The 27,711-nt window shown below is 36.6% G+C and overlaps 1 protein-coding gene across 8 annotated transcripts; it reads left to right on the top strand.

The window, feature by feature from the left end:
• The first annotated feature begins 358 nt into the window (after positions 1 to 358).
• EXOC1 (exocyst complex component 1) lies at positions 359 to 27,016 on the top strand. 8 transcript variants are annotated; one of them, XM_014264890.3, is made up of 21 exons: positions 359 to 509; positions 2,387 to 2,520; positions 3,338 to 3,468; positions 4,317 to 4,476; positions 5,359 to 5,379; positions 6,144 to 6,331; positions 7,160 to 7,387; positions 7,581 to 7,713; positions 7,884 to 7,993; positions 8,549 to 8,602; positions 12,697 to 12,846; positions 13,943 to 14,048; positions 16,904 to 16,948; positions 18,072 to 18,235; positions 19,939 to 20,049; positions 20,525 to 20,601; positions 21,088 to 21,316; positions 22,307 to 22,490; positions 23,654 to 23,853; positions 25,336 to 25,530; positions 26,320 to 27,016. In XM_014264890.3, exons 2-21 carry the CDS (start codon positions 2,397 to 2,399, stop codon positions 26,470 to 26,472), a joined length of 2,763 nt encoding a protein of 920 aa, XP_014120365.1. In that variant the 5' UTR covers positions 359 to 509; positions 2,387 to 2,396; the 3' UTR covers positions 26,473 to 27,016. The 8 variants fall into 8 exon arrangements, with proteins under 8 accessions (XP_014120365.1, XP_014120367.1, XP_014120368.1 ...); XM_014264889.3 differs by having other exon boundaries at positions 364 to 708; XM_014264892.3 differs by lacking the exon at positions 5,359 to 5,379 and having other exon boundaries at positions 363 to 708.
• Positions 27,017 to 27,711: the final 695 nt, after the last annotated feature.

The following is a 27,711-nucleotide window of genomic DNA, read 5'->3' as shown; positions in this document are numbered from 1 at the left end:
TAGAGGTTGCAGTGATAGTGCTTGGTACATGGTTGGACTGGGTGGATGATCTTAAGGGTCTCTTCCAACCTTGCTGATTCTGTGAAGTGACATTAGTCCTGATGCTGTGGCCAAATGGAGTTACAGCACGCAGTCAGAGCTGGACACTGTAATTCGAAACTGATTGTGCGACACTGTAATGCACTGTATGAATCTTTCAACACCAGGTTTACCTGCATTTCTTTTGTGGACTCATTTGTCCCTTAACAGTCCTGAACCCCTCAGTGCCTCTGTCGTGACGTCACTTTCGGTTCGGCCGCTGTGCCCCGCGCCCGCCGCGCCCGCTCCTCCCCGCTAGGGGGCGCTGCCGGGCGGCCCGGCCCGAGCGGCGCGCCGCCGTCACGTGGGCGGAAGCCGCGGCGGGAGGAGCCGTGTCCCTGCCCGGCGCTTTCCTGCCCTATCCCGGCGCTGCCCTGCCCGGCGCTTTCCTGCCCTGTCCCGGCACTTCCCGGCCGTGTCCCGGCGCCGCGGTGAGAGCGAGGCAGCCCCGGCGCCCTGCCGTCCCTTCCCCCGCCCAGGCGTGGGGCTGGCGCGGTGCTGCGCGGGCCGGCTCGGCCGTGGCGGTGCCTCCGGGCTCTGGGCGGGTCGGGGGCCGCTTGTGCGGGACTCGCAGGCGGGAGGCGGTGCAGCCGTGTCGGACGGGCCCTCGGGAGGCCGCCGTTGCTCTAGGTAGCAGTTCTGAGGGTTTCTGTTCAGTTGTTACCGTGTTATCGGTTTCCGGCGGTGCTGTGGTTGCGCTACGCCCTTGCGGTGCGCTGTGAGCCGCTGGGGTGCGGGAGCGGCGGCTGTTGCTGTTTGCAGCCTGGCAGGGGCCGGGCAGCGCTGGCAGCCGCCCCGCACTGCCGGGCCCCGGCTGGCCTGTGCTCCAGGGCAGGCCCGGCTGGGATGCCGTGTCTCTGACAGATTTCGCGTAGCCTTTGTCTGGAATATTACAAACGCAGCAGTGTCTAAAGGATTTATCTGAGTCTGGTGTGGTCTCTGCTTTCTTGAAGCTTTTTTTTTTTTCTGAGGAAGGAGCTTTCTTTCCAGCTCCTTAGGCTAAATTCTATGTTCCTTTGAGACAGCAGGATTCAAGTGTGACAAGCCGAATTTTGTGCTTAGTCCTGGCACAGTGTGAAGGTTTTGGTGACTGTGACCAAAGGGACTGAGTTTGTAACTCAGAAGTTGAACTCTGTGTGAGAGCCAGCCTGGGATCTTGGATTTATCATGCTGTACCTTATGGGAAAGGTATTCTGCCTAAGCTAGACAACTTGTGTTAGCACTGGCATGGGAGAGTTAGCAATTTGTTGCAGTTTCATTGTGACTTAGAGCAGAAAATAAAATTCTAAATAAGGAAGAAAAGAGGCTTCTGAATCTGAAATGCAGCAGATTATCAGAATTTTGTGTGTTCATCTTATGCATCTGTTGAAGAGTAACAGGAATGGTGACCTGGTACAATTTGGGAAACAAAAGGTGGGCCCAGCATTTAGTGAACAGAAGGAAAGTTATTAGCAGCTATGGAGTGGTACATTGTCATGTAAACAGCATGCCCTGAGCTCTGTTGACAGTACTGTTTCCACTTTCCCTTCTTCTCACAAAGTTCTTGAGATAATAATCTTCAAAATTACTGTAGTGCCCAAGACTTTGTCTTTTCTGTGAGTTTATCAGAGAAAGCAACTCGGGCATCTTCAAGAGAACAAGCCAGCCTGGAATTCAACTCCATAAATTGTCTCAGCATCAAGCAGTGTAGCATGTTGTGTATACTAATCATGCTTTTAATGGACTGTAGAATTTTAAGGCACAGATAATATTGAAACTCCTGTATTTAAATAAGAACTCTGGAATGTGATGTCTAATGTGTTTATCTGTTCAGTCTAGATGAAATCTCTATGTAGTGTGAAAAACTGTTCTGAATCAAGTGAATATTACTAATTCCTTGATTTTCTGGAGCTTGGTGGGATGTTTTGTTTGTTATTTTTTGTGCTTATGAGATTGAGTTCTACAAGCTTGAGCATTAGATGGTCTTTTTTGCTTGGTTCCAGTTTACACTTTTTTATGTTAGTGCCTAGTATGTCCCTCTACTACAAAGAAGCTTTTTAATTCCATTAATTTAGGCTGAAGGATCGTCCAGGTATTAATAAATTACAGTTTTCTAATTGAAATAAGTGAGTATGCTTTTTTTTTAGTATTTTTTTCCTAAAGTGGTCTGGTCTTCTACCCAGGTCATACCTGTCTAGATTACAAGTCATTAAGTTATCTGTAAAATTGAATTTTAAAATCCTGTAGTTACTGTAAGTACATGGCTGGTTCTTTTTTTATGTGTGTCAGTTAAATGTGCTTGAGTTTTTTACCTCCTAAAATCTTTCAGCTGAGAGAAAATGACTGCAATCAAGCATGCTTTGCAGAGGGATATTTTCACTCCCAATGATGAACGTTTATTGAGCATTGTGAATGTGTGCAAAGCAGGCAAAAAGAAGAGGAACTGTTTTTTGTGTGCCACAGGTACATAGGAATACCACACTGTATTTGTTGTCTTCAGCTTTCTTTTTTCTTGGTTGCATTTGTTTTAGCTTAATGTACAGTCCTTATTCTTGACTTGTGTAAAGCAGGTGCTTTCCATTCCTAATGGAGAAAATTAGTTTTAGCTTGTACTTTCATTATTGCTTCTACTAAAAAAAGAAGCAAAGCCCACTACTTTGATTCACAGATCTCATTGTAATTTGAAAGGAAGGAGTCAAAAATTATTCTTTTGGTACTGGTGGGCTTTTGAAGCAGGTCTTATGTAGTGCTTAAAACAGGGTTTAGTAATCATCTAAACTGATAAGCCTAAATAAAATGCTTTAAAGAATATTTGTTAGAGTCCAAGGAAGGGCATAGCAACTGAATTGAGTTCTAATGTTCCTTTAAGTGCCTGTTATTATATTATATCTCTTAAAAAATTAGATGCTTTGGGTTGATCTGTCAAGAAATTAGCTTGCTAGAATATTTTTTGACTGAAAAATGTCTGAAAGTGTTTTTTTTCTGACTGTACTCTCCAGTTTTGTCTGTGCTTTGTCAGTTACATGATCATGGTCCAAAATCTGCTGTATCAAAGAAATAGCTGAAAATTGGGGTCATAACCTCACGAGCTGTATAGAGATATCAGCTTAAATTGAGCTGTGGTTTTGTGGATGAAAATGTTTCAAAATGTTCCTTTTCATCAGATAAATAGTATGAAATCTCCCCCACAGATTATTTATTTGAGAAGTTGAAGTGCAGCAGAAACAAATGTGAAAGCAGTATATGTGTTTTGAAATGACTCTCTTACTTCATTTAATAGTGACAACGGAACGACCAGTGCAAGTAAATGTGGTCAAAGTGAAAAAATCTGACAAGGGAGATTTTTACAAAAGGCAGACTGCGTGGGCACTTCGGGACCTTGCTGTTGTTGATGCCAAAGATGCTGTTAAAGTATGTTAAAGGTTTAGTCCTCTGCTCACAACATCCTCTTCATTCCAAGTCAGACTTAACTTCCTTGTTGCTGGCTGCTTGAACAACTAGATTGGTAACAGGCTAATTAAGGTGATGCATTCCTGTGCTGCCTGTGCCTGCATTTTCTTTCAGCCTTTGCAAGAATATGACCATGGTTAATTGAGTAACAGTAGGCTAGATATGCTTGAATAGCAATAGTCTCAATATCTGCCCTGTTAGTTGTAGTGATCTCTCAGTGACTATGGAGAGCATCTGTTAAGGACCAGTAGTACTTTTTTAAGTCTTATGTAAATTTTTTCACCCAAGCTTAATTTCCAGTAAGAGAGTTTATGATTGTTCTACTATTTACAGTAATAAGTTGTTAAAATATCCAAAATGTTCTGCTACATGTAATGTTTTTTTCCTGGGACACTTACAATGTTCTTAATGAGCAGTTAATAAGCTTGAGGGTGAGCTGGAAGCATACAGTCCTGGTATGGTGGACTTTTCCACAGAACAGGAGCAACCTGTTTTTGCCCTCTTACATTAATTTGCTGTCATAAACTTCATGATAAATCTTACGCATCTGTGTATTGTGTTATTTTTGTCTTACTTGCCTTGACAAAATACTACTGTCATAGCATGGGTTCTGGTTCTTCACTATCACTATTTTAGCACCTTTATTAAGGTCCATGAGGGCCCTAAAGTTGCTGTGTGAGCTTCAGGTTGACATGTATGTGTAATTCAATTTTTTATCCTGTCATCTCCATTATTAAATGTGTGGACAGTCTCTGCTACTTAGAGAATTATTCGACTGTGGAGTATGTAACATATTTCATCTTTTGCAGGAGAGTCCTGAATTTGATTTGCATTTTGACAAAGTGTACAAATGGGTTGCAAGCAGCACAGTGGAAAAGAACACCTTCATTTCATGTATCTGGAAACTCAATCAGAGATACCTTAGAAAGAAAATTGACTTTATTAATGTTAGTTCACAGCTGCTGGAAGGTAAATTTCTACAATTGTATTTGAAGTATAAAGTTTAGTAATTACTGATTTAAAACAGATACGCTAAAAAAATACTCTTAATCCTGATGTGTTTTCTTGTTTTCTTATTCTTATTTCTTTTCAACTTTATATTTTCTAAGTCTTCAGATAAGCGAGATGACTATATAGCAGATTTTTTGTTAGAAAACTGAGAACCAAGACAAAATACTTCATTAATGAAGTTCTAAATACTGATAAGCTTTTTGTATTTCTAAGACATTCTGTTTCTTGAACAAAATAAAATCTACCTCCAAGAACTGGTAGGTCTAAATGTGTAACACAACTGCTTTTGTTCTCATTTGCATTTCCCCTGAATTAGAAAAATACTTTAAAAGGCAAGAGTCTGTAACATTCTAGAAGGTAAGGGAGTTTTATATGAGATTTCTAGTTCATCGACTGTGAGGCACTTGCTAAATTCTGCTGGACTGTATTACAATTTATGTGACTGATTGGTGGCTAGGATGGCTTTGTATCTTGTTTGCTTATCCTGTAGTAAATACTTTATGGTCACATTATCTTTTAATAGTTAACATTTTATAGTAAAGCTTAGCAAGTAGGAGTATATCGCATAGAGTCTATCAGAGGTGGTGAAACTACTGGTGTTAAATACTACACTGGTGTGTGCAGAAAAATTTGAATTGGAAATGTGAAACAGGAAGGGATAGCATTTCTGTGTTTTGGTGTTGACCAGAATTTGTTTTAAACATCTAACAGTTCAAGTTTGTGCAATAATAAAACATTCGAACTTACTGCCACTTAAATGTATACACGCTGTTCGTGCTTTGTCTAGCTAACATTCTCTGCTTCCTTTCCTCTGCTTTTCCATACCTTTTAATTCTTCAGAACTTCCTAAAGTTGCAGAAGGTGCGTAACACCTTTTTCCTTTATTTTGCCTTGTAAGCAATTTTGTTAAATAATACAACTTTTGTTTGTTTGGTTGTTTTTTTAGTGCTTTGGTTAGCTTATCGAGTTGCTACAGATAAGAGAGATGTTTCAAATGTCCCAAACACTTTCTGGCTGGACTGTGTTTATACTCATTTGTCAGCCTTTGAGTGGCTTGTTAAATTTGTTAAACACTGTTGTGAGAAATTGTAGTTAATGAGACCATTGTTTATTTGATTTTCACTTATCTCAGTACTGATTTTACTGTGAAAGTCATCTCGAGTGTCAAGATAACTTTTATTTAATCAGTAGTATATGTATTAATCAACTTTGGTATGTTTCCCTTATGCTCTGTCTTCCAAAAGAGAGAATCTAACTTGTCCTGATATTCCACTAACAAATTGAGTGTCATACTGTAATATATTCTGATGCTGATTACCAGTGTAAGAGATAAATAAACTGAGACTAGGTTTTTCCTTGGAATAAAGGAAGGTGGATATTTGTATTTTGCTTATGTTGCATAATTTGGAGAACATCACTGTTGGGAATCAGTCCTGGAAATTGTAATGAAGCATGTGGAAGACTGACTTGACAGAATGTGTTCATAGGCAGCAGGTGCTTTTTAGGAGAGTTGTTTAATGGATTGATTTACTTACAGGTAGTTTAAACATACTTTGGTACTCTTAAAATACTTGTGACTTTCTGGACTTGATAACGTGTTTTATTTTCCTTATTCTCTGCCTAAGAATCTGTTCCAAGTGGAGAGAATCAAAGTGTAGCAGGAGGTGATGAAGAAGCTGTGGATGAATACCAGGAGTTAAATGCAAGAGAGGAACAGGATATTGAAATAATGATGGAAGGGTGTGAATACGCTATTGCTAATGCTGAAGCCTTTGCAGAGAAGTTGTCAAGAGAGCTGCAAGTGCTGGATGGGGTAAGCATTGCTTCTGATGCACAGTGGTGATGCTGGATGGGTAAGCATTGCTTCTGATGCACAGTGGTGATGCTGGATGGGGTTAGCATTGCTTCTGATGCACAGTGGTGATGCTGGATGGGGTTAGCATTGCTTCTGATGCACAGTGGTGATGCTGGATGGGGTAAGCATTGCTTCTGATGCACAGTGGTGATGCTGGATGGGGTAAGCATTGCTTCTGATGCACAGTATCGCATGCCAGCACGTTGAACTGTTCTCTTTGATGCTCCCCAAAGTGCATTCTCTGAAAAGGTAGTTAACGTGACCTGTCACATACTGAAATGTCGATGGTTTTTAGACAGCCCAGCATCCTAGAGGTCACTTGGAAAACTTAGGATATGCAGAGGATACAGACTTGAGGGAACCATCAACAACCTCCACAAACTGTCAAGCTGTGTGTTTCTTGTATATTTTGAAAATGGCTGCTGTCATGGCGATGGCTGATCTTGCAACAGAAAATCTGACCCTATCACCTATGCTTCTTTTTTTCTTTGGAACTAAAAATATTCTGGTGTAGTAGAGATTACTGTTTGGCTTTTTGTTTTCCTGCAGACCAATACTTCAGTTCCAAGAACTTGAGCAAAATTTTGGCTTTATATCTTATCTTTTTGAATGTGTCATAGATTGATGAATTTGTGTCTTCAGTTACACTATGGTTTATATTATTTTGTTTCATCGATTGCATCAAGAATTTTGGAAACTATTTGACAGTAATAGAGGCAGAAGGAGATATCAGAACGCTTTTGAGATATGAAAATGTCTTCTAAAATGTGACTATTTTCTTTACAGGCAAATATTCAGTCCATTATGGCCTCAGAGAAACAGGTGAATATCTTGATGAAGTTGTTGGATGAAGCTCTAAAGGAAGTTGACCAAATTGAGCTAAAGCTGAGCAGTTATGAAGAGATGCTTCAGAGTGTAAAGGAGCAAATGGATCAAATTTCAGAAAGCAACCACCTAATTCATCTCAGCAACACAAATAATGTTAAACTACTGTCAGAGATAGAGTTCTTAGTGGTAAGCATTTTTGTTATGTTTACTATGGTTGCTAATGTCAGGTATAAAATTCTTTTAGGTTGTTACCCTCTTTAATTGTTGCACTATTTTCAGTAAATTATAATGACAAAATTGTATTTATCCTTCTTGGTTCACTAGCATAGCGAACTAATTTGCTTTCAGCTTATGGACACTACTATCCATTATTTTGTAGAATCACATGGATCTGGCTAAGGGCCATATAAAGGCCCTTCAGGAGGGAGATCTGACATCTTCTCGAGGCATTGAGGCCTGCACTAATGCAGCAGATGCCCTTCTGCAGTGTATGAATGTAGCTCTTCGTCCAGGTAACATTTTTGTCAGACTGCTGTCTAACAAAATATACTAGTGCCTTGCCAACTAGTCTCAGATTTTGTTCTGTTGATTTGAAGGAATTGTGACCTCTGGTGCTCTTGGTTCCCCTATTCAGTTATCTTACTCTGTATTTTGTACACTCTAAAGTCCTTTCTGTTTGTAGGACACGACATGCTTCATGCCGTGAAGCAACAGCAGCAGCGGTTCAGTGACCTGCGGGAGCAGTTTGCACGGAGACTTGCCAGTCATTTGAACAGTGTATTTGTTCAGCAGGTACTATTTCTTACTACTGAATATGCAATTTTTGTTCGCAGACTTTTCTGGAGAAGGAAAACAATCTATCTAAAATTGGACATATTCTGTGCTGTAATCAGGAAATGCTAGAAGGTCTTCAGGCACAGATATTGCTAAGCATAGCAAACAATAACTGCCTGCAGGAATCTCTTACAACCAAACATCTCTTTTTAAAAACCCCCAAAATCTCAAATTGACAAACCAAAACCACTACAGCTTGCTGTCAGAATTAAATGCATTATGTGATATATAAGGATTTATTTTAATTGTAGAGCTTGATTATTGAGGAGAAAAAGCAGTGACCTGTTTTAAGGATATAAGTGGCTGAGAATACAGGTCTTGCTGTCTGAACCTCAAAGACCATGAAAAAACCTGCAAACCAAAACCAAACATACAAAATAAAATGTCTGAACATTGGTTTTTTTTCTTAACTTGAATTATTCATAAAACACTGTCCTGACACATGTTTCCTAAAGTCTGGGTGGTTTTTTTAGCCTCAGCTTTTTAATTTATGTGTTTTTTATCTTCAATCAGTTTACTCAGACCCTCCTTCAGCTCTATAACAGCTCCTCCTATCATTCAGTTCCAGTGAGTACATTGAGTTTGATACAAGATCTTGTAACCAATTTTTTTCCTGAGCTTGAAATTATCTAACCAGCAGCTGCATTTTTGCCTCTGCAAAAAGAAATTTGTCCTTACTGATTACAGAGCATCAGACTTACGTCCCTTTTCACTTCTATTATTTTTGTCAGCCCTTAAGCTTTGTTTATATGTTTACGAGCTAACATTCCTCTGATCTCATTCCCAAAAGTTGCTGAGAGACAGATTGACATGCATGGAGAAAAAATATTTCCAGGAAATAGTAATAAATGTGCAACAGTGCAGGTATTGCAAATGTGTGAAATTGCAGTATTTGTAAATAAAAAATAATAATTCTGGTTTTATACATATTAGCTCAATAAAAGTTTTACAGTTCTAAATTTTATGTATTAGACTGTGTGCAGAAATAGAATAGAGTAACACTGGATAATTGTATAGAAAACTGTATTTAGAGCCTGGCTTTTTATGGCAACGATAAGTGCTTCCTACATTTTCTTCACTTTGCAGAAGAATTCCAGCTCCATAGCATAATATTTTTTTGCCTTTAGCTTCTGTTCTTAAGGTGGTATTTTTCCTCTGTCACTTTTCATATTTTGAAAACCTGGCTATAGACTATGTGTCCCAGCCCTTAAATGAGCAAGTAGAAACTATGTTGTGTAAGTCCTGTGTAAATATATCCACAGACTTTGAGTATTGGACTTGTGTATGGAAGTGGCTGTTTAATAGAATGTCTTTCTGAGGACTTGATTTTTTTAAAAATGGCAAGAGATTATTATTACTGTGAAATATTATATGTATGAGATGAAATTATTATTCTTAAGACACTTTTCAGTGCTGTTGAGAATGCTATTACCAACTGGCAGTTTACATTTTTTAAAATTGTATACTACTAGTGGCCTCATGTTATTTTTCATACAAATTTGCCCTCTGAAAAGTTTTGGCCTGCTGTTAGCTGTGAGGTATTAATCAACAGATAAAAAAATTTTGATTTTGCTGTTAAGTTTAAGCAGGAAGAGTTCATTACCTGCAAGAGATGAGACTCTGCAAAGGTTTTCATTGTTGGAAAAGAGAAAAAAAGAGGGTTTGTACTTCATTTTGAGGTACAGATTCAGATGCTGGAGGTATAGCAGATTTTTGTGTCATCTTACCAAAATGAACTTGTTTTGGTAGTTTGAGGAAAATTGCAATTTCTTAGTCTGATGTTGAAAACCTAATCTGCAATACTTTGTTACCCTTAACATCTGAAGAGTTGCATTATTTGTTTAGAATGTTTCTTTAAAAAGTAATTTAAAGCACTTCAGAAGAAACTAAGATAAAGATAAATTCTAATTTAGAATTCTAAATTAAAAAGACAAATGAAAATGTCTTGCCTATATTAACAGCTTCCTATACATTATAATGTATAGGAAGCTGTTAATATAAGCAAGACATTCTGATTTGGAAGTTATTAGATGGAAAAACATAGTTACATTGGCATTTGAGCCTAAATATATTTCCTTGAAAGTGTGAAATTGCTTCTTATTTTTTGAAAAGCAAAATAATCAATGCTTGATTCAAACTATGGTTGTAAGATACTAAAGTGCTTCACCTCCTTTACATCAAAAGGAGAATAAATGTTAAAATTTTTAAACAGAAATGCAACTTCAGATTGCCATTTGCTGCAGTGTTAAAAACTATTTACTAACAGTTAATGTAGTTGTCTTTTTTGTGTAATACTAATAATTAATTAACCTATTACTTTAAAGATTTTTTAACAGCCAGCTTCAGCACTCAAAGGCAACTCCAGGCTTTCTGCCTTTGAAATATGAAGCAGGTTGAAGCTTTGAAATGATGAAATAGTTGAATGACATTCGCGGTGTCATTTGGTAACGATATAAATTTATGTGCAATAAGAGAATGCCCCTAAATGAGATGGGAAAGGTAGCTCTAGAAGCTCTGTAATGTTTTAGAGCAGTCTTGAACAGAACATGCTTTACTGTAACTAGAATGATTAGTCCTGTGGAAAAGTTGGCCTGGAAAGAGAAATTTACCTTGTCAGGGAATTTGTCATCTAGCTTTATGAAGAATGCAAATACTAACCAGAGAAGTTCTGTGTAATAAAAAGACATGAATAAAATTGTTCCATGGAAGAAGACATAAACATTTGGATAGCTGAGTATTTCCTAGCAGTAATACGAATGAGCATTTGGACTGATGTAGTTGATAAAAGCTGTGACAGCCACCAGATAAATTACGTTAAACTATAATGAACTTGAACATTAAAAATGCAAATGTGACAAATGAGGAGTTGGAGGGAGTTTCTCTAATCTTTTTTTTTCACAAAAGCATATCAAAGATTTGTTGAGAAGTTTTCCTATCTGTATGCCCACAGTATTGAGTATGACCTCAGTAATCACAAGAACAGCTGTGTTGCTAGTGCTGACTGGATTCCAATTCCAAATTATATGTTCCAATAATTACACTAGCTTTTTGTTGAAGTCAGACTACAGGATTGTTTTTATAAGAAAAATTATAGTGTTATCCTTCCGCATTTTCTGTGAGCATAAATTAACGAAGTTGGCCAGGACTTATTTCTTTGAGTCTATGTATGTCAGTTTATATAGTTAAAAGAGCAGGGCTCAGAGTAAGTTCACACTCATGTTGGATACAAAAATGTACTGAAACAGGTCACAAAGAGCTTGAGGATGCCCCATCACTGGAAGTGTCCAAGTCCAGTTGTTCAAGAATAGGGCTTTGGGCAGCCTGTTCTAATGAAGGTGTCCCTGCCCATGGCAAGGGAGCTGAAGCTAGATGTTCTTTATTTTGTACACTCTTCCAACTCAAACCATTCTATGATTGTTATGTAGTAGTTCAGCTTAATCCAGAAGCTGGCAGTTTTCATGTTGCCAACGTAGTAAAAGTTGGTATTTTACAAATTAAATCTTAGTTGGTTTTTTTTAAACAAATCTGTGAATGTATAGTGGAAGAGCTTTCTCTAACAAAAGTCTTGAACTGATTAGTATCCAGTACAACAGAAAAATGGTAAGACAAAGTTGCTTTAGTTTTGTTCCAAACTGGCTTCTGTTCCAACTTAGAAACAGGCAAAGGCAGTTTTTAAACAGTATAGCTTATTCTTACTGCTGATTTGTCATGTCCAAGACAGAACTGTCAGGAGTGCTTCCTCTCTCAGGGATGGACATTGACTGACCTCTATAGAGCACCTGCATGTGATGCAGGAATTTTTGACCAATTGGTACAATATTTGTGTGCTTCCATGGCACAGACTATAAGTTCTGTTGCTGTATTTACAGCAAGCCCAGTAAAAAAAGACTTTACAGAAAATATTAAAGCCATTTGGAAATTAATTAAATAAATTATCCTCCATTCTTTTAACCCAGGGATAGTGGCTATGTGTTCTGCTGTGTGGCTGCACAGAGGTGTTACCTTGCTTGCTCTTCCTGAGTTACTCTGGAAGCTTGTTCAAGCAAGTGAAAGCTTAAAAAGCTAAATCATGTGTTGTTCTAGCAATATGATGGGATCTTTGTGTAAAGGAGGAGCGGATTGGTTCATGCTGCTGGCTGTAAACATTCACTGACAGTGTGTTTTGTGTGTTTGTGTGGAGGGAGAGGGAATGTGTGTGCACTGATGTTTTAAAGACTTGATCAAGGAAGGCTTGGCCAAAGTGGACTAAAGTATGTTGAAAAACATCTTTAAACAGAAGTAGCTATTTTCTTTTTTTTAGAGGAATAATGTGATAATCTCTTAAAATTTTTCAGGAGCAGTTGAACACTTGTCATTAAATTTTCATTCAGGTGTACATTGCATTCTTTTACAAAAAGTGCCAAAGTGACTCACCTAGAAGCCAAAAAGCCTTAAAATGAACAAGCTTATTAAGATGCACTGCCTGCCTTGGCTGTAATAACTCGATGTCTGTATTAGGTCAGGTGTCTTTTCAGCCTGCATCTGTAGACCTTGCTTCTGTGCAAGGTAATTTGAGGCCTTTCAGTTTGTCTGAATGAGATGCTTCATATTAAATTTTCCAGGAAACTTCTAATGCATCTGTGTAGTGCTTCCAGATTTACTTTAATACTTTTCTTATCCAGGGTCACGATCAGAGTTCCACTCTTGCCCAGCACTCTGCTGAATTGACATTACCCAATCATCATCCATTTCACAGAGATTTGCTTCGATATGCTAAACTGATGGAGTGGCTCAAGAACACAGATTATGGAAAATATGAAGGGCTAACAAAGGTATGTGAAGTGATCAAATGATGCTAGAGAATGTACATAATAGACTGGGCTTGAGAGTCAAAAGAATTGCCTCTGTGCATGTACATGTCATTTTAATATTGCTATATATTAAGTATAACTCACTACTCCTCTTTTTTTATTCCTTTTTAGAATAGGAAACTTCATTTTTTAGTATTTGTGATCTCCTGCTCTGTTTGTTGTTTTTTTTCCTCAAACAGTCTGTGCTGAGGTATCACAAGATGTTTTACATAAATATTAAGATGAATAAGTTTGCCATTAAACAGCTGAGTAAGAAAAAATTATTAAGCTACTTTCAGATTGGTTCAATTGTGCTTATTGCCTGTGTAACATCTCTGTTTCAACAGACCTTCATTTCACTTGGAAGTGTCAAAAACTTCAGAGGTCTCTTGTACAGTAGATTAAATAGAAATGCTTTTCCCTTGTATGCATATAACTTTTAACTTCCTTGTTTAAAACTAACATGGAGTAAAAGATTACTACAGAAGTATAGAAAATGTTCAGGTAGAAGTCAAGGAAAAGTTAGTCCTTACAAAACAAGTATTTTAAATTAAAATTCTGTCATTCTTAAATGTAAGATTTAAATTAGACTTTGACAATAGCTTTTGAATAGTTATTCATTTGCCTTCAGTGTAAAGCACATAGTGAATGACTGGCATCTTTGTGATCTTCTAATAAAAAAATAGGAGAATTACATATTTATGTGTGCTTTTGAGGGAACAGCAAGAGTCTTATAGAAAAGGGAGAATGGTGCTGAATTCTTTCTCATCTACTCTTGAAATGAATTCTGTGATACTCTACCACCAGTAATCCTGTCTGTATGTACTGCATTGCATATTTTTCCTTATGAAGGAAAAGTAGAATTTTCTGATTAATGCTCACTGTGAAAATGAATATAAATATGTTTAAATATCACAAATATATTTTTGTGCATGCTGCATTAATATATTTGTCATGTAATCCAAACCAGTTTGTTATTTAGTAGGGTTTGAAAATGCACAGGTTTTAAGTTATTTTCCTATAAAAGAAGAAAATCAGTATGAATACCTATTAACTGAATTTACATTTTTCTTTTAAGAATTATATGGATTATTTGTCACGACTTTATGAAAGGGAAATAAAAGATTTCTTTGAAGTTGCCAAGATCAAGATGACAGGCACAACCAGAGAAGGAAAGAAGTTTGGTAAGCTTCCAGAAGGCACATATCTTGCTTTGAATCTTACTCTTTGCATATAAAAGACTCATTATGACACCTAGGGCTAATTTTTTAATGGTGTAAAATTCTTTACTTTGGGCAAGATGGAAGAAGTTGGATGAAAAATATGACTGGTAAAACTTCTGACTTCCGCAAGGCCAAAGTAGCACAACTGAAATCTTGTGAAGTTGGTGAAAATAGAAGTATAAAATACAATATTTCTCTGTTTTCAAATCTACACTCACTTTTTATTACTTGAATTATTTCACTTTGTTACCTGAACAAATTTGAAAAATCAACTCTTGTAATGAAAGGGAGTTTGGGCAGCATTGTTTTGTGTTCCTTCTGCTGTTATTGCTACTTTTAATAAATCTTGGGTGGATTTTTAAGAAGCTAGTTTTATAATGCTAATCCTGCCTAGTAAAACTTACTTATTTAAATGTGTTTTTCAGGGGGGTTTACCTATGTAGCCTGAGACTAGAAATCATAATTTGTTAATGTGTAGGTATTTATATTTAAGAGATTATTTCTACCTGGTTTAGTCTAGTGTGAATATGAAAGTAAAGCTTAAAAAAAAACCTGGATACTTAAAAATCAACAGTGCTAAAGGCGTATTTATGTATTGTCAGTTCTGTATTTTGAGGTGCAGTGTTTCAAAGCTTGTTGGAAAATATAAATATTTGCCACAGTTTACCCGTTTGCAAATTCTGAATTCCAAAATTATGTGCAGCTGTAAGTAGTAAGTTCTATCAGCCTGTTTTGGGTCCTGAGTTTATGATTTGAAGTTTGGTGGTAGAAACCAGAAAAATGTAATGAAAGGAAGAAAGCAGGAAGGTAATAAGGCTTGTTTGAGAGATGGAAAACTGCAAAGATAGGTCTTGGCAAGCTGTTGGACATGGAAAGCAGAGCTGCGATAAGATGTCACTGTCAGAACATTTGAATTCTTAATTCTTGAAAAGCAATCTTACTGCAAGACAAAAAATACCATTAGTCTAATACAAATTGATCTCTGAAACTTTCTAAACACTTTGTCTTGACGCTTGTTTTGTGATTTGTACTTGTGAAGAGACAGCTTTTGTAGCAGTTCCCTAACTTGTGTTAATGTTATGGAGCAATCAGGCATTTTGGAGAAAGAGATCCTTCCAGTCACCAGAGTAAAAGCTGCACCTTGAGAAGACTTCTGTCATGTATTTGTGCAAATTTATTTATGTTGCAATGCCTCATAAGGGTGTGTAATTCCAAAGGCTTCTGTGTTCATTGTAGTGATTGTACTATTACTAATTGCACATTCATTCAAAATATATCACTTCTTAATAATAAACTTGTTTAAGGAGTAGTGTAGGTACATAATGCTCCAGTTGTACTCAAATACTAAAGATGACCTGTTTCCAAGTTGTGTTGGTGTGTGTTCTTGCCTTTTTTTTTGTGCTTTGGGAATAGCACTGCTATTTGAGTGCCTCAAATGCAGAGGGGATGCTGGGAGAATTCTGGCATTCTGTGCTAGCGCAAGGTTCTTTGTCTGCATTTTTATGGCCAAAAAACCAGCCTGGGTCATGAGCATTCACTCTTGTCTTAAGTAGTCATTTTTCTTTTTTTTCTTTTTTTTTTCTTTTCTGAGGAAGCCAAGACTTTGATACTTAAATACCATAAAGTCAGTGTTGGAAAGAGTGCTACTATTGTCATATGTTTATATGATGTAGCTTGTTAAAAGGCACCAAGGCTCCCCTGATTGTCCAGGGCCTGATCGTGTAGTTCTTTACATTCTGTAATAAATCCCATGTGTTTAGAAATTGAGGACCATGAAGAAGTGGGACCAATGCATGATAGTTGCAAATGCCAAATATATCATGCCTAAACTTTTTTATTCAAAATCAGCCAAACCCCCAAGATCTAAAAAACAGGCTGGAATTAAATTTGAATTTGGTGTTACAATTATCAGAAGTGTTGCCTGCTTGAGAACATCTGGTATTTAAGACATGTTTGTGGCGTTTAGAAATATATACTCATTCTATTACAGTAGGTTCTGCTTGCCTGCTCCATTTTGGGGGGCTTGTAGCATCCATCCTCATCAAGATCTCTTTAAAACCTCATATTGCTTTTAGTGTACGTATGCAAATGCCTTTACTCTAGGGATTCTATATTTTCTACAAATGCCCATTTACTTTAAATTTCATATTGAAGTCCACTAGAGAAAACTTCAATTCTGAAAAGAGCCAGGAAAAATATAAAAACCTCTTTGTAAATTTTTTAACTATATGTTTTTTATTTTTATCCTCTCCAAATTTGCAGTCATCTGTTTTTGTGCAGCATGAATGCAAAATATGTAATCTCTATGTAAATATCCTGATTTGCAACAACTAAGAAAGGTTAGCCAGTCTTACTGTTGATGTTAATTATTTTGCAGTAATTGTGTGTATTTTGAATTCGAAAGGTGGACAATATCTCTGACTCAGTAAAAAAATTCCATAAGTACATTTTAATTTCTTCATGTCTATTGTTGATATGATTTATCATGGAAACTGAGTCTGACAAATAATTTAATGGACTTCTCAATTTGGGAGAACTTAAGTACATGTTACCAAAAGTGTTCTTTGAACATACTATATAAGAAAAATCAAGCTTTAATACCTAGAAACTTATTCTGTTTTCCATGTAGTTTAGATACTGAATTTCTGGAATAGTACCTCTCCAACTAAATGTGTTTGCAATGTAGTTACTTGCTGCTTATAGTTCTCTGCATGTTTCTTTCCAGTTAGAGCTTAACTTGCATCTTGTGCATGGTTTGTGCAAACTGCATTTTAACTTGTCTTTGTCTTTGATGCTTGCAACCTAATCCATCCCAGCTACACTGCCTCGAAAAGAAAGTGCTGTCAAACAGGAAACTGAGAGTGAGTATAACTAGTTGCATTAGTTGGTGTTGTCAATGCATGTGTGTCAATGTTACAATGTAGTGCTGCATCAGGAAGAATCTACCTCACACTGAAGCACTGTTCAGAATGAAATAAATGTGAGCAGAACCATTGGGCTGGCAAGCCAAAAAGGAAGCACAGCTCTAAGTCCAAACATAGAATTTGAGAAGATTTCCACATAAAGGCAATATCTTTAGGTTTTCCCATGCTACTAGTTAATAGTAAAAATGTATTTGTGCCTGAGACCTTGTCATAGTTTTCCATTCCTCCAGTACATTGAGTTTAGATTAGATCTGTAGAGTTTGTCTTGTGTACCAACGGAGCAGTTAAGTGAAGCTTGCAGGATTGCTTTTAAGTTTCTATGTGGCTTAGATGTGAAAAGTTTACTTGGAGATCCAAAAAATTATAATGTTTTGGTCTTTTTTGTTATTAGCTTTCTCTGTCCTAGTCCAACATTTCTTAAAAAATTAGGGGGAAAGGAAAGGAAATAAAAAAGAAAAAACATACTCCTAGGAGAAGGCCCAGCAATATAATGAAGAAATTACTGAATCTTAATTATGATCAAAGGGAGGGGAGAGTATTAGCAGCAGAGTTACTGTAGGGTTGTAGATCCAGCAAAATAGCTGGAACAAACTGTAGTTAAAAGGATGTTAACAGCAGAAAGATCAAGTGCAAGATTAAAAAGTGCCTGTGTGTATATAAAACATTTCATTTTTTTTCCTTCCTGTGGTTCAGTTCTGCTTGTGGCAGCCTTTGCCCAAAATACATCCACAAATGTGATAACTGGTCTTAGCTTTCAAGTCTTTAATCCCTGTATTACTGTATTGTAGAGTTTTGTTCCTTTTATACCTTTTTGCCCTACTTTACAATGAGAATTTAAATAGTTATATTGTACTTTGAAAATTGCTGAAGAATCTGAGTTGCTTTATAATGAGGAAAGAGTACAGTTACAGCAAAAGCATTTATAACTTAGACAAAAGTTGTTTGATTTTAATATAGGACTACTAGCAACTCTTGATGTCATATATTCTCTAACAAAACCTATTTTTCAGTATTTTCTTCTGCCTTCACTTTAATCCTTCATAGTGTCTTTATTTCACAGGTCTTCATGGAAGTTCTGGAAAATTAACTGGGTCTACTTCTAGTCTAAATAAACTCTCTGTTCAGAGTTCAGGAAACCGCAGATCTCAGTCATCCTCACTGTTAGACATGGGAAACATGTCTGCCTCTGACCTGGATGTGGCTGACAGAACAAAATTTGATAAGGTAAAGCCAAAATACCCCATAGGATTTTTGCTTAGTTTTGTATTAGAGGTATCTTACATATCCTTCTTCCATAGCTCAAAAATATCTACTTTTTAAATCCTAAAACATGCCAATTTCGAAGTTTTTATGTACTGTATATCTAATAAAGTCAGTTCCTAAGAAATATGTAGATCACAGTATTAATCTCAGAATATAAGATTCTATTTAAATCCTTAATAGGCTGCGTGGAATCTTTAAAGAATATCAAGCATAAAAAAATATCTTCTAAGTTTAAGCCAAACATGGGTATTTAAGCAAATAGGAATGAAACTGATGGATTGTCCACTGGTTTTATTTTTTTCAATTTATTCAATGTTCTACGACATTTTGCCAGTATGTAAGCAAAAGCAAAAGATAAGGAAGATATGAATTTTAGCCAGGACTTGAGCATGACCCTAAAATTTTACTTATACTGGTTTCACATTAGTAATCACCAGTTTTAACTTTAACCAATAGCACTAAGTTGTTAGTGGAGTGGCCTCATCCTGTTTTAAAACCTGCTGTCCTCAGCATCTGTTGACTTTTATTCCTGAACCATTAAAAGTGACAATGCTCACCATTTCTTGCAGAATCAACTCCTCACTGCTGTGGAAGGAAAACAAGCAGTTATCAGTCAGACATAAAAATAATTTTGTTGTTCTCTATTGAATTACTTGATGGAGATTAATGTTTTTCTTCTGACCTCTTCAAATCATTGCTTAGTCTTTTCCTGGGAGGAAATAGATGCCTGAAACAATATTAACTGTTAAGTTATTACAAACTTGTAGCAGCAACTTGTCTAGAATTAAAAGGCTAACTTTTTAAAACAGGTTTATGCAATTATTGTGCTATTATTTTCAATTTCTCACTTGTACCTCACAGCCACTGGGGATATGTGAATGTGATTTAATATACAGAGTTATAAGCTATTGAGCTGACCTACTAAGTTGTTGGGTTTTTTTCCTATGGGAATTTTCATCAGTGTGGATTTCCTGTGTGGCTAGATTGGTTTAATTTATGTAAATTATTGCATGGCTTTATTTTTAAATACTTGCAGAGAAGATCCTAAGAGAAATATGTTTAACATCTGCCTTAGAATTTCCTTGCTTTCTATTAATGAAATTAAATCCTTGTAATTACTTATTGCCAAAATAATGTTTTATTTTAGTTTAAATCTAAAAATTGTGTTGCATACTTCAGTACAAAACCTACTCATTTGTTTCTCTAGCAGCTGTGTAGAAACTTCTGCTTTTTCTACAGAACAGTTAACTTCAACATACACAGTTGATCTGTTTTTCTTCCCTGAAGCTTTTAATTTTGTCTTCCTCTGCTCAGCAACCCAGGCAGAAAAGATGGTGGCAGAACCCAAGACTTGGTATTAAAATGCAAATGTTTCCATTATAGCACAAAAGTGCTTCCTCAGTTCAACTAGATAACTTCTAGTTGTGGAAAAACACAGATTGTTCTTTCCTTCACAGTATTACATGGATAAGAAAGGACTGTGTTGAAGAGGCAGCTGTTGCTTTTAGACGTCTATTTACAATCTGTTTCCATTTCTGTTAAGTAGTAGTAAGCCTTCTAAAGCTCAGTGAAGATAAAAAGTATATGTAACAAACAATTAAAATTAGTATTGTTAACTGTTCATAGTATTTGGTGTGTTGAGAAAATATTTTATCTTTCTTTAGATTTTTGAGCAAGTATTAAGTGAACTAGAACCTCTGTGTCTGGCGGAACAGGACTTCATCAGTAAATTTTTCAAACTGCAACAACATCAGAGCACCTCTGGAACAACAATGGTATGACTTAGATTCTCTGTCACTGTAGTAAAAAAGTATTGACCAGGCCTCAAAAGAGACCTGTTTAAAAGAGAACTTGGGAATTTATTGGTGATTATGTGATCCAGGTGATGAGTAATTTGTTTTTCTTCATGAACTGGAAGGATCTTTATTTTGGCAAACCAAAACAAAATTTATGAAAGAAGGACTGACATGTTTCCTTATCCATGGCTTTGTTTCCTCATAAGATGACAACAAACACTCCATCATGCTATATAGGAAGACAGTGGGGAGTAATTGTGGATAATATTGAATTCAGTAGAATGTGACTGGAAAATTACCAGAAACTTTAAAACTGTTCTATTTTCTGCTCTGGAGGCAGGGGGTACTGGGGGTATGGAACTGCTACTTATATTGGTTTTGTAAGATGTAGTAACTACTTTGATAAAGAATTGGAGACAAACCTTATCTTTGCATACATTCCTTGTTCTCACAGAATGAAGTGGAGGAAATGGATGGAGGAGCTTTATCTCGTTCGCACACTTCTGGTGTTCCACAAACAGTATCATCTGAGTACGTGCTGCTATTTTTTGTTACTGATTCCTAAGCCTATGTTTGAGTTTATTTGGCATATAGAACTTCTTTTCTCTAAAGTCAGAAATTATTCCCTTTCAGTGAAAGTGAATAGTGAACTTTAAATTTTTACCTAGACACTGAGTGTGTCAGTAAAAAGAATAATTTTTGTATATAGAATGGGTGCTCCTGTATATAGTTGTTTAATTCTCTTAATAGCTTGCAAATTGAAGTCTGGCAGTATAATACAGAAAATATGCTTAGCAAAGTTCTGAGAGTGTGTGGCAGCTTCCACAGAGAAAATACTTTTTGGAATATTTTATACCTGTGACTGTTGATTTTTACTGTGGGGTACTGACTTTCTGAAAGTCGTGAGACTTGTTGAATGCAAATGAGACTACTATATCAAATAAATATATCAAAAAGCATGTAAAATAGCCTAATAAACTGTCAGAGTAATATTTTCCTCTTATGCATTTTTAATAGGAAGGACATGATCCGACAAATGATGACAAAAATATTTCGTTGTATTGAACCTGAGCTGAATAACCTTATAGCACTGGGAGACAAGATTGATAGCTTTAATTCCCTTTATATGTTAGTTAAGATGAGCCATCATGTATGGACAGCACAAAATGTGGACCCTGCGTCCTTTCTCAGCACAACACTTGGAAATGTTTTGGTGACTGTCAAAAGGAACTTTGATAAGTGCATTGTAAGTTCTTTAGTTATTCTGATTAAGCTAACTGTAATGTTATAGGAAGCCCACTCCTACCCAGTTTGATTTTACATTTCTGTATACCTAAATTCTTTAAATTTGAAGTGAAAATTAGTAATTTATTGCTTTTCTACTGGCCAAGCCTTCAAATAAATGGTGGTTGTGTTTCTTTTTTCCTCTCCATTCCAGTTTTCCTCAATAAGTAGCTTTTTGTACCACTCGCTCAGGGTTCTGAGCCATCTGACATTCTTCATTCTTTGTTTAAATTTGTACTCCTTCTGAGATTACTGAAATTCATTAAGTAAAATACAGCTCTCTGCCTTTTTTACTTGCCAAAACCAAACCTTGTGGATGTACAAGGTATGAGGTGTTTTGGCAGTAGCAGAAGCAGCCCCTGCTGTCTGAAACTTTCTGTTGCTAACAGTTATGACCAGTATATTAAATATGACACATGAAAACAGAATTGTTGCTATAACTTTGTTTTATTGTCATAAATGTAATTTCACTCTAGGCAAACATCATAAAACTGACCATTCTTGATCAGTTTAATACTTAAAATATTTGAAACTGATTTTTTTATTACACTCAGAAATAAAATTTCTTCAAAAGAAGACTAAAGAAATTTTGTGCAGCAAAAGGAATTGTTAGCTTGGCTGAACCAGAAAAGTGAAATTCCTTGTTAGATTACAAAGTGAAAATTGTTAACTGCTTCTGGTGCATAAACCTGGGGTTTTTTTCACTGGGTGTTCATTTTCGTAATACTAAGTAAATAAAGGGGAATAAAATACCATCTTTCCTTTTTCCTTCCAATTATTTTACTTAAAAAAGTTTAATGATAAAAATGGTGAAAGACTAAATAGATGTACTAATTGAAGGAATTTATTTCTGTCTTTTATATATGTCAGTTTTTTCAGTACATCTGCATTTTTCTTTTAATAGCTTTTACATGATCTAGAGCCTAACACTTGTTCTTGTTTTAAATTAAAGAGTAATCAGATGAAGCAGATGGATGAAGTAAAAATCTCAAAGAAGAGTAAAGTTGGGATCCTTCCATTTGTTGCTGAATTTGAAGAGTTTGCAGCCCTTGCTGAATCAATTTTCAAAAATGCAGAACGACGAGGAGATCTAGATAAAGCCTACATAAAACTTATTAGAGCCGTCTTTGACAGTGGTAGGTCTTCCAAGGCTGTCATAGTTTACTTAAATAATTGGTTCCACCTGTTTATATATAATTTTGCCCCATTTAACAGGTGGGGTTTTTTTAATAAAAGCTATGGTGAAATTTTGGTTGTCTCTGTTATTGTAAGTGAGCAAGTGTAATCCTTTTGATTGTAATATGCTTTTAGATATTTTACAGCTATGTACAAAGGAAAGTAACTCTGAGTTGTGACAGAGGAAAGTGGTTAAGACACTGAAGAGGGAGATGGCAGCAACCTGGCATGCTCAGTCTGAAGTGGTTTCTTGTCTGTTTCCCCCTGTAAAAAATCATATAGGAAGAAAAAAATTGGCAGTAGCAGATTTTTCCTAGTTAGCAGTTCAGTGTTTTGACTGGAATGAATCTGTGCTCATTACTGATACTCTGGTGCTCTGGATCGCTTTCATGATGGGCATCCTGATAGTCTCAGCAAAATGATTAATGGATGAACGGACATGGAAAATTAACTGCTCTTGGTTGAAGCCATCCTCTTGCAGTCTGCTTTTAGGTGCAGTAAGGGAGGGATGGGTAGAATTATTTTTTTTTGCCTGCTTGTTGTTTTTTGGGGTTTGGGCTTTTTTTTGGCAGAGGAAGAGGGAAGTAAAAGATCTATGTGCAGTATTATCTATTTTTATTATTACATTTAGGGACTGAAGGTAATTTTGACCATAAAGCTAATAAGCAAAAACTGAGATTAAGAAGTAGATTTAAAAAAACACTGCTACCTTACTGAAGATTTTTGTCCTGGTGAAAATGGGAATTGATTTTGCTGTGACTTCTCTTAAATTGTTCTATCATATGTTGTTTATTAGGGTTACTGAAAGCATGCTTGTGAGCTTCCTCAGAATGTGACTTGTTCCTCACACCCATAATGAGATCATACAAACTCATTATTTTGTATCTTTTTATAAGTGACCTTTTTGCCACACAAGTTTCATCATCTTAGAGCCTGCATGTATCTGTTGCTTCTTTTGAAGCATTTGATTTAGTGGTAATTTTGTAGTTCTGATTCTTACAAATGGTAATCAGTTACATGAAATTCAAAATTCCTTTTTTGATAGTACTATGGTTATTGGTTATGTTTTTCTGAATTTGTGTCCTTTTGGTATTCTAAGTATTTTGCTTCTCATTTCTTTCAGTTGAGAAAGTAGCTAATGAAAGCCAGAAGACACCCAGGGATGTCGTCATGATGGAGAACTTCCATCATATTTTTGCAACACTTTCTCGCTTGAAAATTTCTTGTCTGGAGGCTGAGAAAAAAGAAGCCAAACAGAAATACACTGATCATCTTCAGTCTTATGTTATCTACTCACTTGGACAGCCTCTTGAGAAATTAAATGTGAGTGTGTTTGAGTATTCATTTAAATGGTACACGATAGTTTTTGAATGTATTATTTCCACTATTTGATCTCTTTATCACTGCATCTATCATTATCTCTTATTATTTTGGACTGGAGCATGTCCGGCAAGAGTACTCATGAGGGTAACACTCTTGGATGAAAATAACCAAATTTTTCATGGCAATTAATGGTACTAACTAAACATCAGTGTCTTAAGAAAATGGTTTTGAGGAAGAAGAAAGTGAGGGGAAAAGTCACCAGGATTTTTGGGATCATCTTTATCACCTCAAGTGCAGAGAAAATTGCTGTAGTTTTTGAGCTGTTCAACAAGAAGAAAAGTTACAGGAAAATTATGAATGTCTGAAGTGGAGCTAAATGTTAAAGTGAGTGGTGACTTAGGTTCAAACTCAGTTCTGTCCACTTGAATGTCTCATGGCTTTTTCTATAAACAAAATTTCAGGCATCCATTTTCAGAGACATTTAAGATATATTATCTTTTTGAAAATTAAAATGCTTTATTGCTGTTTCCCACTTGTGGATTAACTCTGACCAACATCTAAGCTGCCATGTAGCTAACTCCTGCTCAGTCCCCCCTCTCCAGGGGAGACAATAGGAAGAGCAAAAGTGAAAAAACTTGGGGGTGGAGATAAAGACAGTTTAATCAGAGAAGGGGAGAGAGAAAGAGGGAAAAAAAATCAAGTAAGTGATGCAAAAGCAGTCAATTATTACCTCTCACAAGCAGACTGATGCCCAGGCAGTTTCTGACCAACAGGCAACTCAAAGCCAAACACCAAACCCCCCCCTCCAACTCTAATTTTTATAGCATGATGCTATGTGCTATGATTTGGTCAGGTTTGAGCTGTTCAGATGTAACCAAAACATTGTTGTGTTATCAGCCCAGTTTTAGCCACAAATCCAAAACACAGCACCATGTAGGCTGCTGTGAAGCAAGTTAACTAGGGAGTTACCTCTGTCCTACCCAGACCTGATGTACTGTTGACCTCAACCTGCATGTTCGTGGAAATACTTTCCTCTATTTACTGAAACTTTTGTATTTCCTGTGTTAAGGAAACTGGTCAATGACAGTGATATGGTCAAATATGCTGTTGTGTAATTATGGTTTAAAAGATGCTCAGGTGCTTAGGGAGTTCATCCAAAAGATCCAGTATTTGGATCCCTGGTTATGAGCTCATGAATCGAGGATTTTGAGGCTAACTGGTTATTAGTTACGAGGTTGCAAAGAAAAGCTCAATTGCTTCTAGAAATAATTGCTTTCAATTTTATGCTAGTACTGGACTGCATTGTTGGGCTGTGTTTTAATGTTTATGGCTGAGCAGTACTTCATGCCTGCTTGAAAAACAAAAACTGGGAAAACACAGCAGTCATGAAACAGAATCAAGATTTAACCACACATATCCTTGTCAAATTAAATTAATTAGCTCAGATTTGTGCTAGTGAGTAATGCTATTACTTGTTGTTAGCATTTTTTTGAAGGTGTTGAAGCTCGTGTGGCACAGGGTATACGGGAAGAGGAAGTAAGCTATCAGCTGGCTTTTAATAAACAAGAGCTTCGTAAAGTTATAAAGGAATATCCCGGTAAAGAAGTGAAGAAGGGATTGGATAATCTCTACAAGAAGGTAGATAAGCATCTCTGTGAAGAAGAAAACTTACTTCAGGTAAACTGTTTCTTGAAAACCTTATAATGTTGCACAGAGGCTTTTTATTACTGCTTTTGCATTTGTATTCTGTGGCAATGTTCAGCATAACTCTAAAAACATAAATTTTGAGTACAGCTTTTGGGTTTTTTAATAATCCTACTCTATTTCTATTTGTTTAACACTGATTTGGACCAGAGGGGTAGAAAAAATTTCAGAAAGAAACTTCCTTTATGATTCCCTAGCAGACCATTAATGGGTGATGTCTGGTCTGCAAAATACATTGGAAGTAGAGAATAGATTTAAATGAGTGGGTAACATGGTGTGAATCTTAATTGGTGCACTATAGCAGAGTACTTTCAGTTACATCTATCAGTACTTTTCTGATAGTTTAATATCTAATGTTTTTCTTAAACTCTGTAAACTTTAAATAATAAGTAGACTTGAGTTAAGCTTGTTTAAACAGCTTTTTAAAGTCTGAAACGTGGCACAATTATAGCACTCTCCTGGTTCAGTGTGTTTTTCTGAAAGACAAAAGCAGTACCTCTGTTAGGTAAACTTACCCATCTTCTTTACTATTTTCTGCTTTGCACATTTATTACAAGTCATGTCAACATTACAGATCTTGATGGGTAAAAACTATCAATCTTCTTTTTAATGCAGTAACTCAAGCTGTTGAACTTTATTAGTGATCTTTAACTGTAAAATGACACCTGAAGTGAGGATTGATTAATGAGCCAGTGTTTTCTAGTTAACCTATGCAGTGTGTTGTGCCAGTTGACTTTTCCTAAAGTTGGCTTTCTTTGGCAGGTTGTGTGGCATTCCATGCAAGATGAATTCATACGACAGTACAAGCACTTTGAAGGGCTGATAGCTCGCTGCTACCCTGGATCAGGAATTACTATGGAATTCACTATACAGGACATTTTGGACTACTGCTCCAGTATTGCACAGTCTCATTAAGTTCTACAAAGGGAAACAGAAGCTAGCAAAGTGTGTGCCTGTGTATAAGGGAATCAAACACTATAAATGTTATTGGGTTTTTAAAAGGTGGATTTCCATGTGTGTGTAGTTAACTGCCATGTATGTTGAGTAACACTCCTGCTTCCAATGCCTTTCAGGGCAAAATAAGACCTTTGGGGAATTTTTTGTGCTTCTATTGGGCTGAAGTACTGTTTGAAAGCATTAATTCAGTGAAACACTTTGGATACAGTTTTTCCCTTTCCCTAATATTAAAATATTTTTATTTATAATTCCTTCTCTTGCCAAAAGCAGTAAGCACTACCTTCATAGTATGCCAAAAGAATACTACTGTTTTCACTAGTATTTTTCATCTTAGAAATTATGTAAATATTGAAGACTATCAGATATTTTCCCTTCGTATTTTCCCTTCCCTTCCAAGTATGGATGTAGAACTTTATGCAGTGGGAAGACTGAGTTCATGCTCTGAAATGTAATGTGACTATGGCTGTAATTCTTAATTAAACTATGTTCATCATATTCTTTATTTCTGTGGAGAGTTATTTCAAAAAGGTGAAAATACCATTGTTTTGCTGCTGGCTATTGAGAAGTTGTTGCATTTCTGCACCCATGTTGTTCTTCTTCCTTTTAGTAAATATGATGTAGTATCAGTGTACTCTAAACCTCATGTAAATCCTTCCTCTTCCTGGAGCTTCAGCTGCCAGGGATTCAGGCCCTAGGTTTTCTGTACAGCTTGGTGAAATGGCCAGGTTGTTGGATAGAGGTGGGGTGTACACAAGGTAGAAACAAGTGCAATAAACATGCCGAGGTAGAATGTTTTTTTGAGATGCAGATGCAAGAATAAAAAAAAAAAAAAAAAAAAACACCCAACAGTATGAATGTAAGTTTTTCCTTCTAAGTTTTGTAACCAACCTGCTAGATGAAACAGATTTCACAGATCCACAGAATTGTGTTGGAGATGATCTTAAAAATCCTCTAGTTCCAACCCTTCCACGGGCAGGGACACCTCCCTGTACACCAGGTTGCTGAAAAGCCCATCCAGCCTGGCCCTGAACACTTCCAGGAGTGGGGATTCCACAGCTTCTCTGGGCAACCTGTTCAGCGTCTGACCGCCCTTACAGTAAACAGCTTCCTCCCCCTACACAGTCTAAACCTACTTCCCTTTCACTGGGAACCCTTGGCCCCTTCTCCTGTCACTGCAGGCCCATGGAACCCGCCGCT

Source organism: Zonotrichia albicollis, chromosome 5 (assembly GCF_047830755.1).
Source record: "Zonotrichia albicollis isolate bZonAlb1 chromosome 5, bZonAlb1.hap1, whole genome shotgun sequence".
Lineage (NCBI taxonomy): Eukaryota > Metazoa > Chordata > Aves > Passeriformes > Passerellidae > Zonotrichia > Zonotrichia albicollis.
This window is presented reverse-complemented; position numbering and strand designations above follow the sequence as displayed.

Excerpts from the sequence above, each read along its gene's own strand:
- EXOC1 (XM_014264890.3), top strand. The coding sequence starts at position 2,397 with ATGACTGCAATCAAGCATGCTTTGCAGAGGGATATTTTCACTCCCAAT. Across the intron at positions 14,049-16,903 it reads CAGAGAAGGAAAGAAGTTTG|CTACACTGCCTCGAAAAGAA; the intron begins GTAAGCTTCCAG and ends AATCCATCCCAG. Across the intron at positions 23,854-25,335 it reads AGCCTCTTGAGAAATTAAAT|CATTTTTTTGAAGGTGTTGA; the intron begins GTGAGTGTGTTT and ends ACTTGTTGTTAG.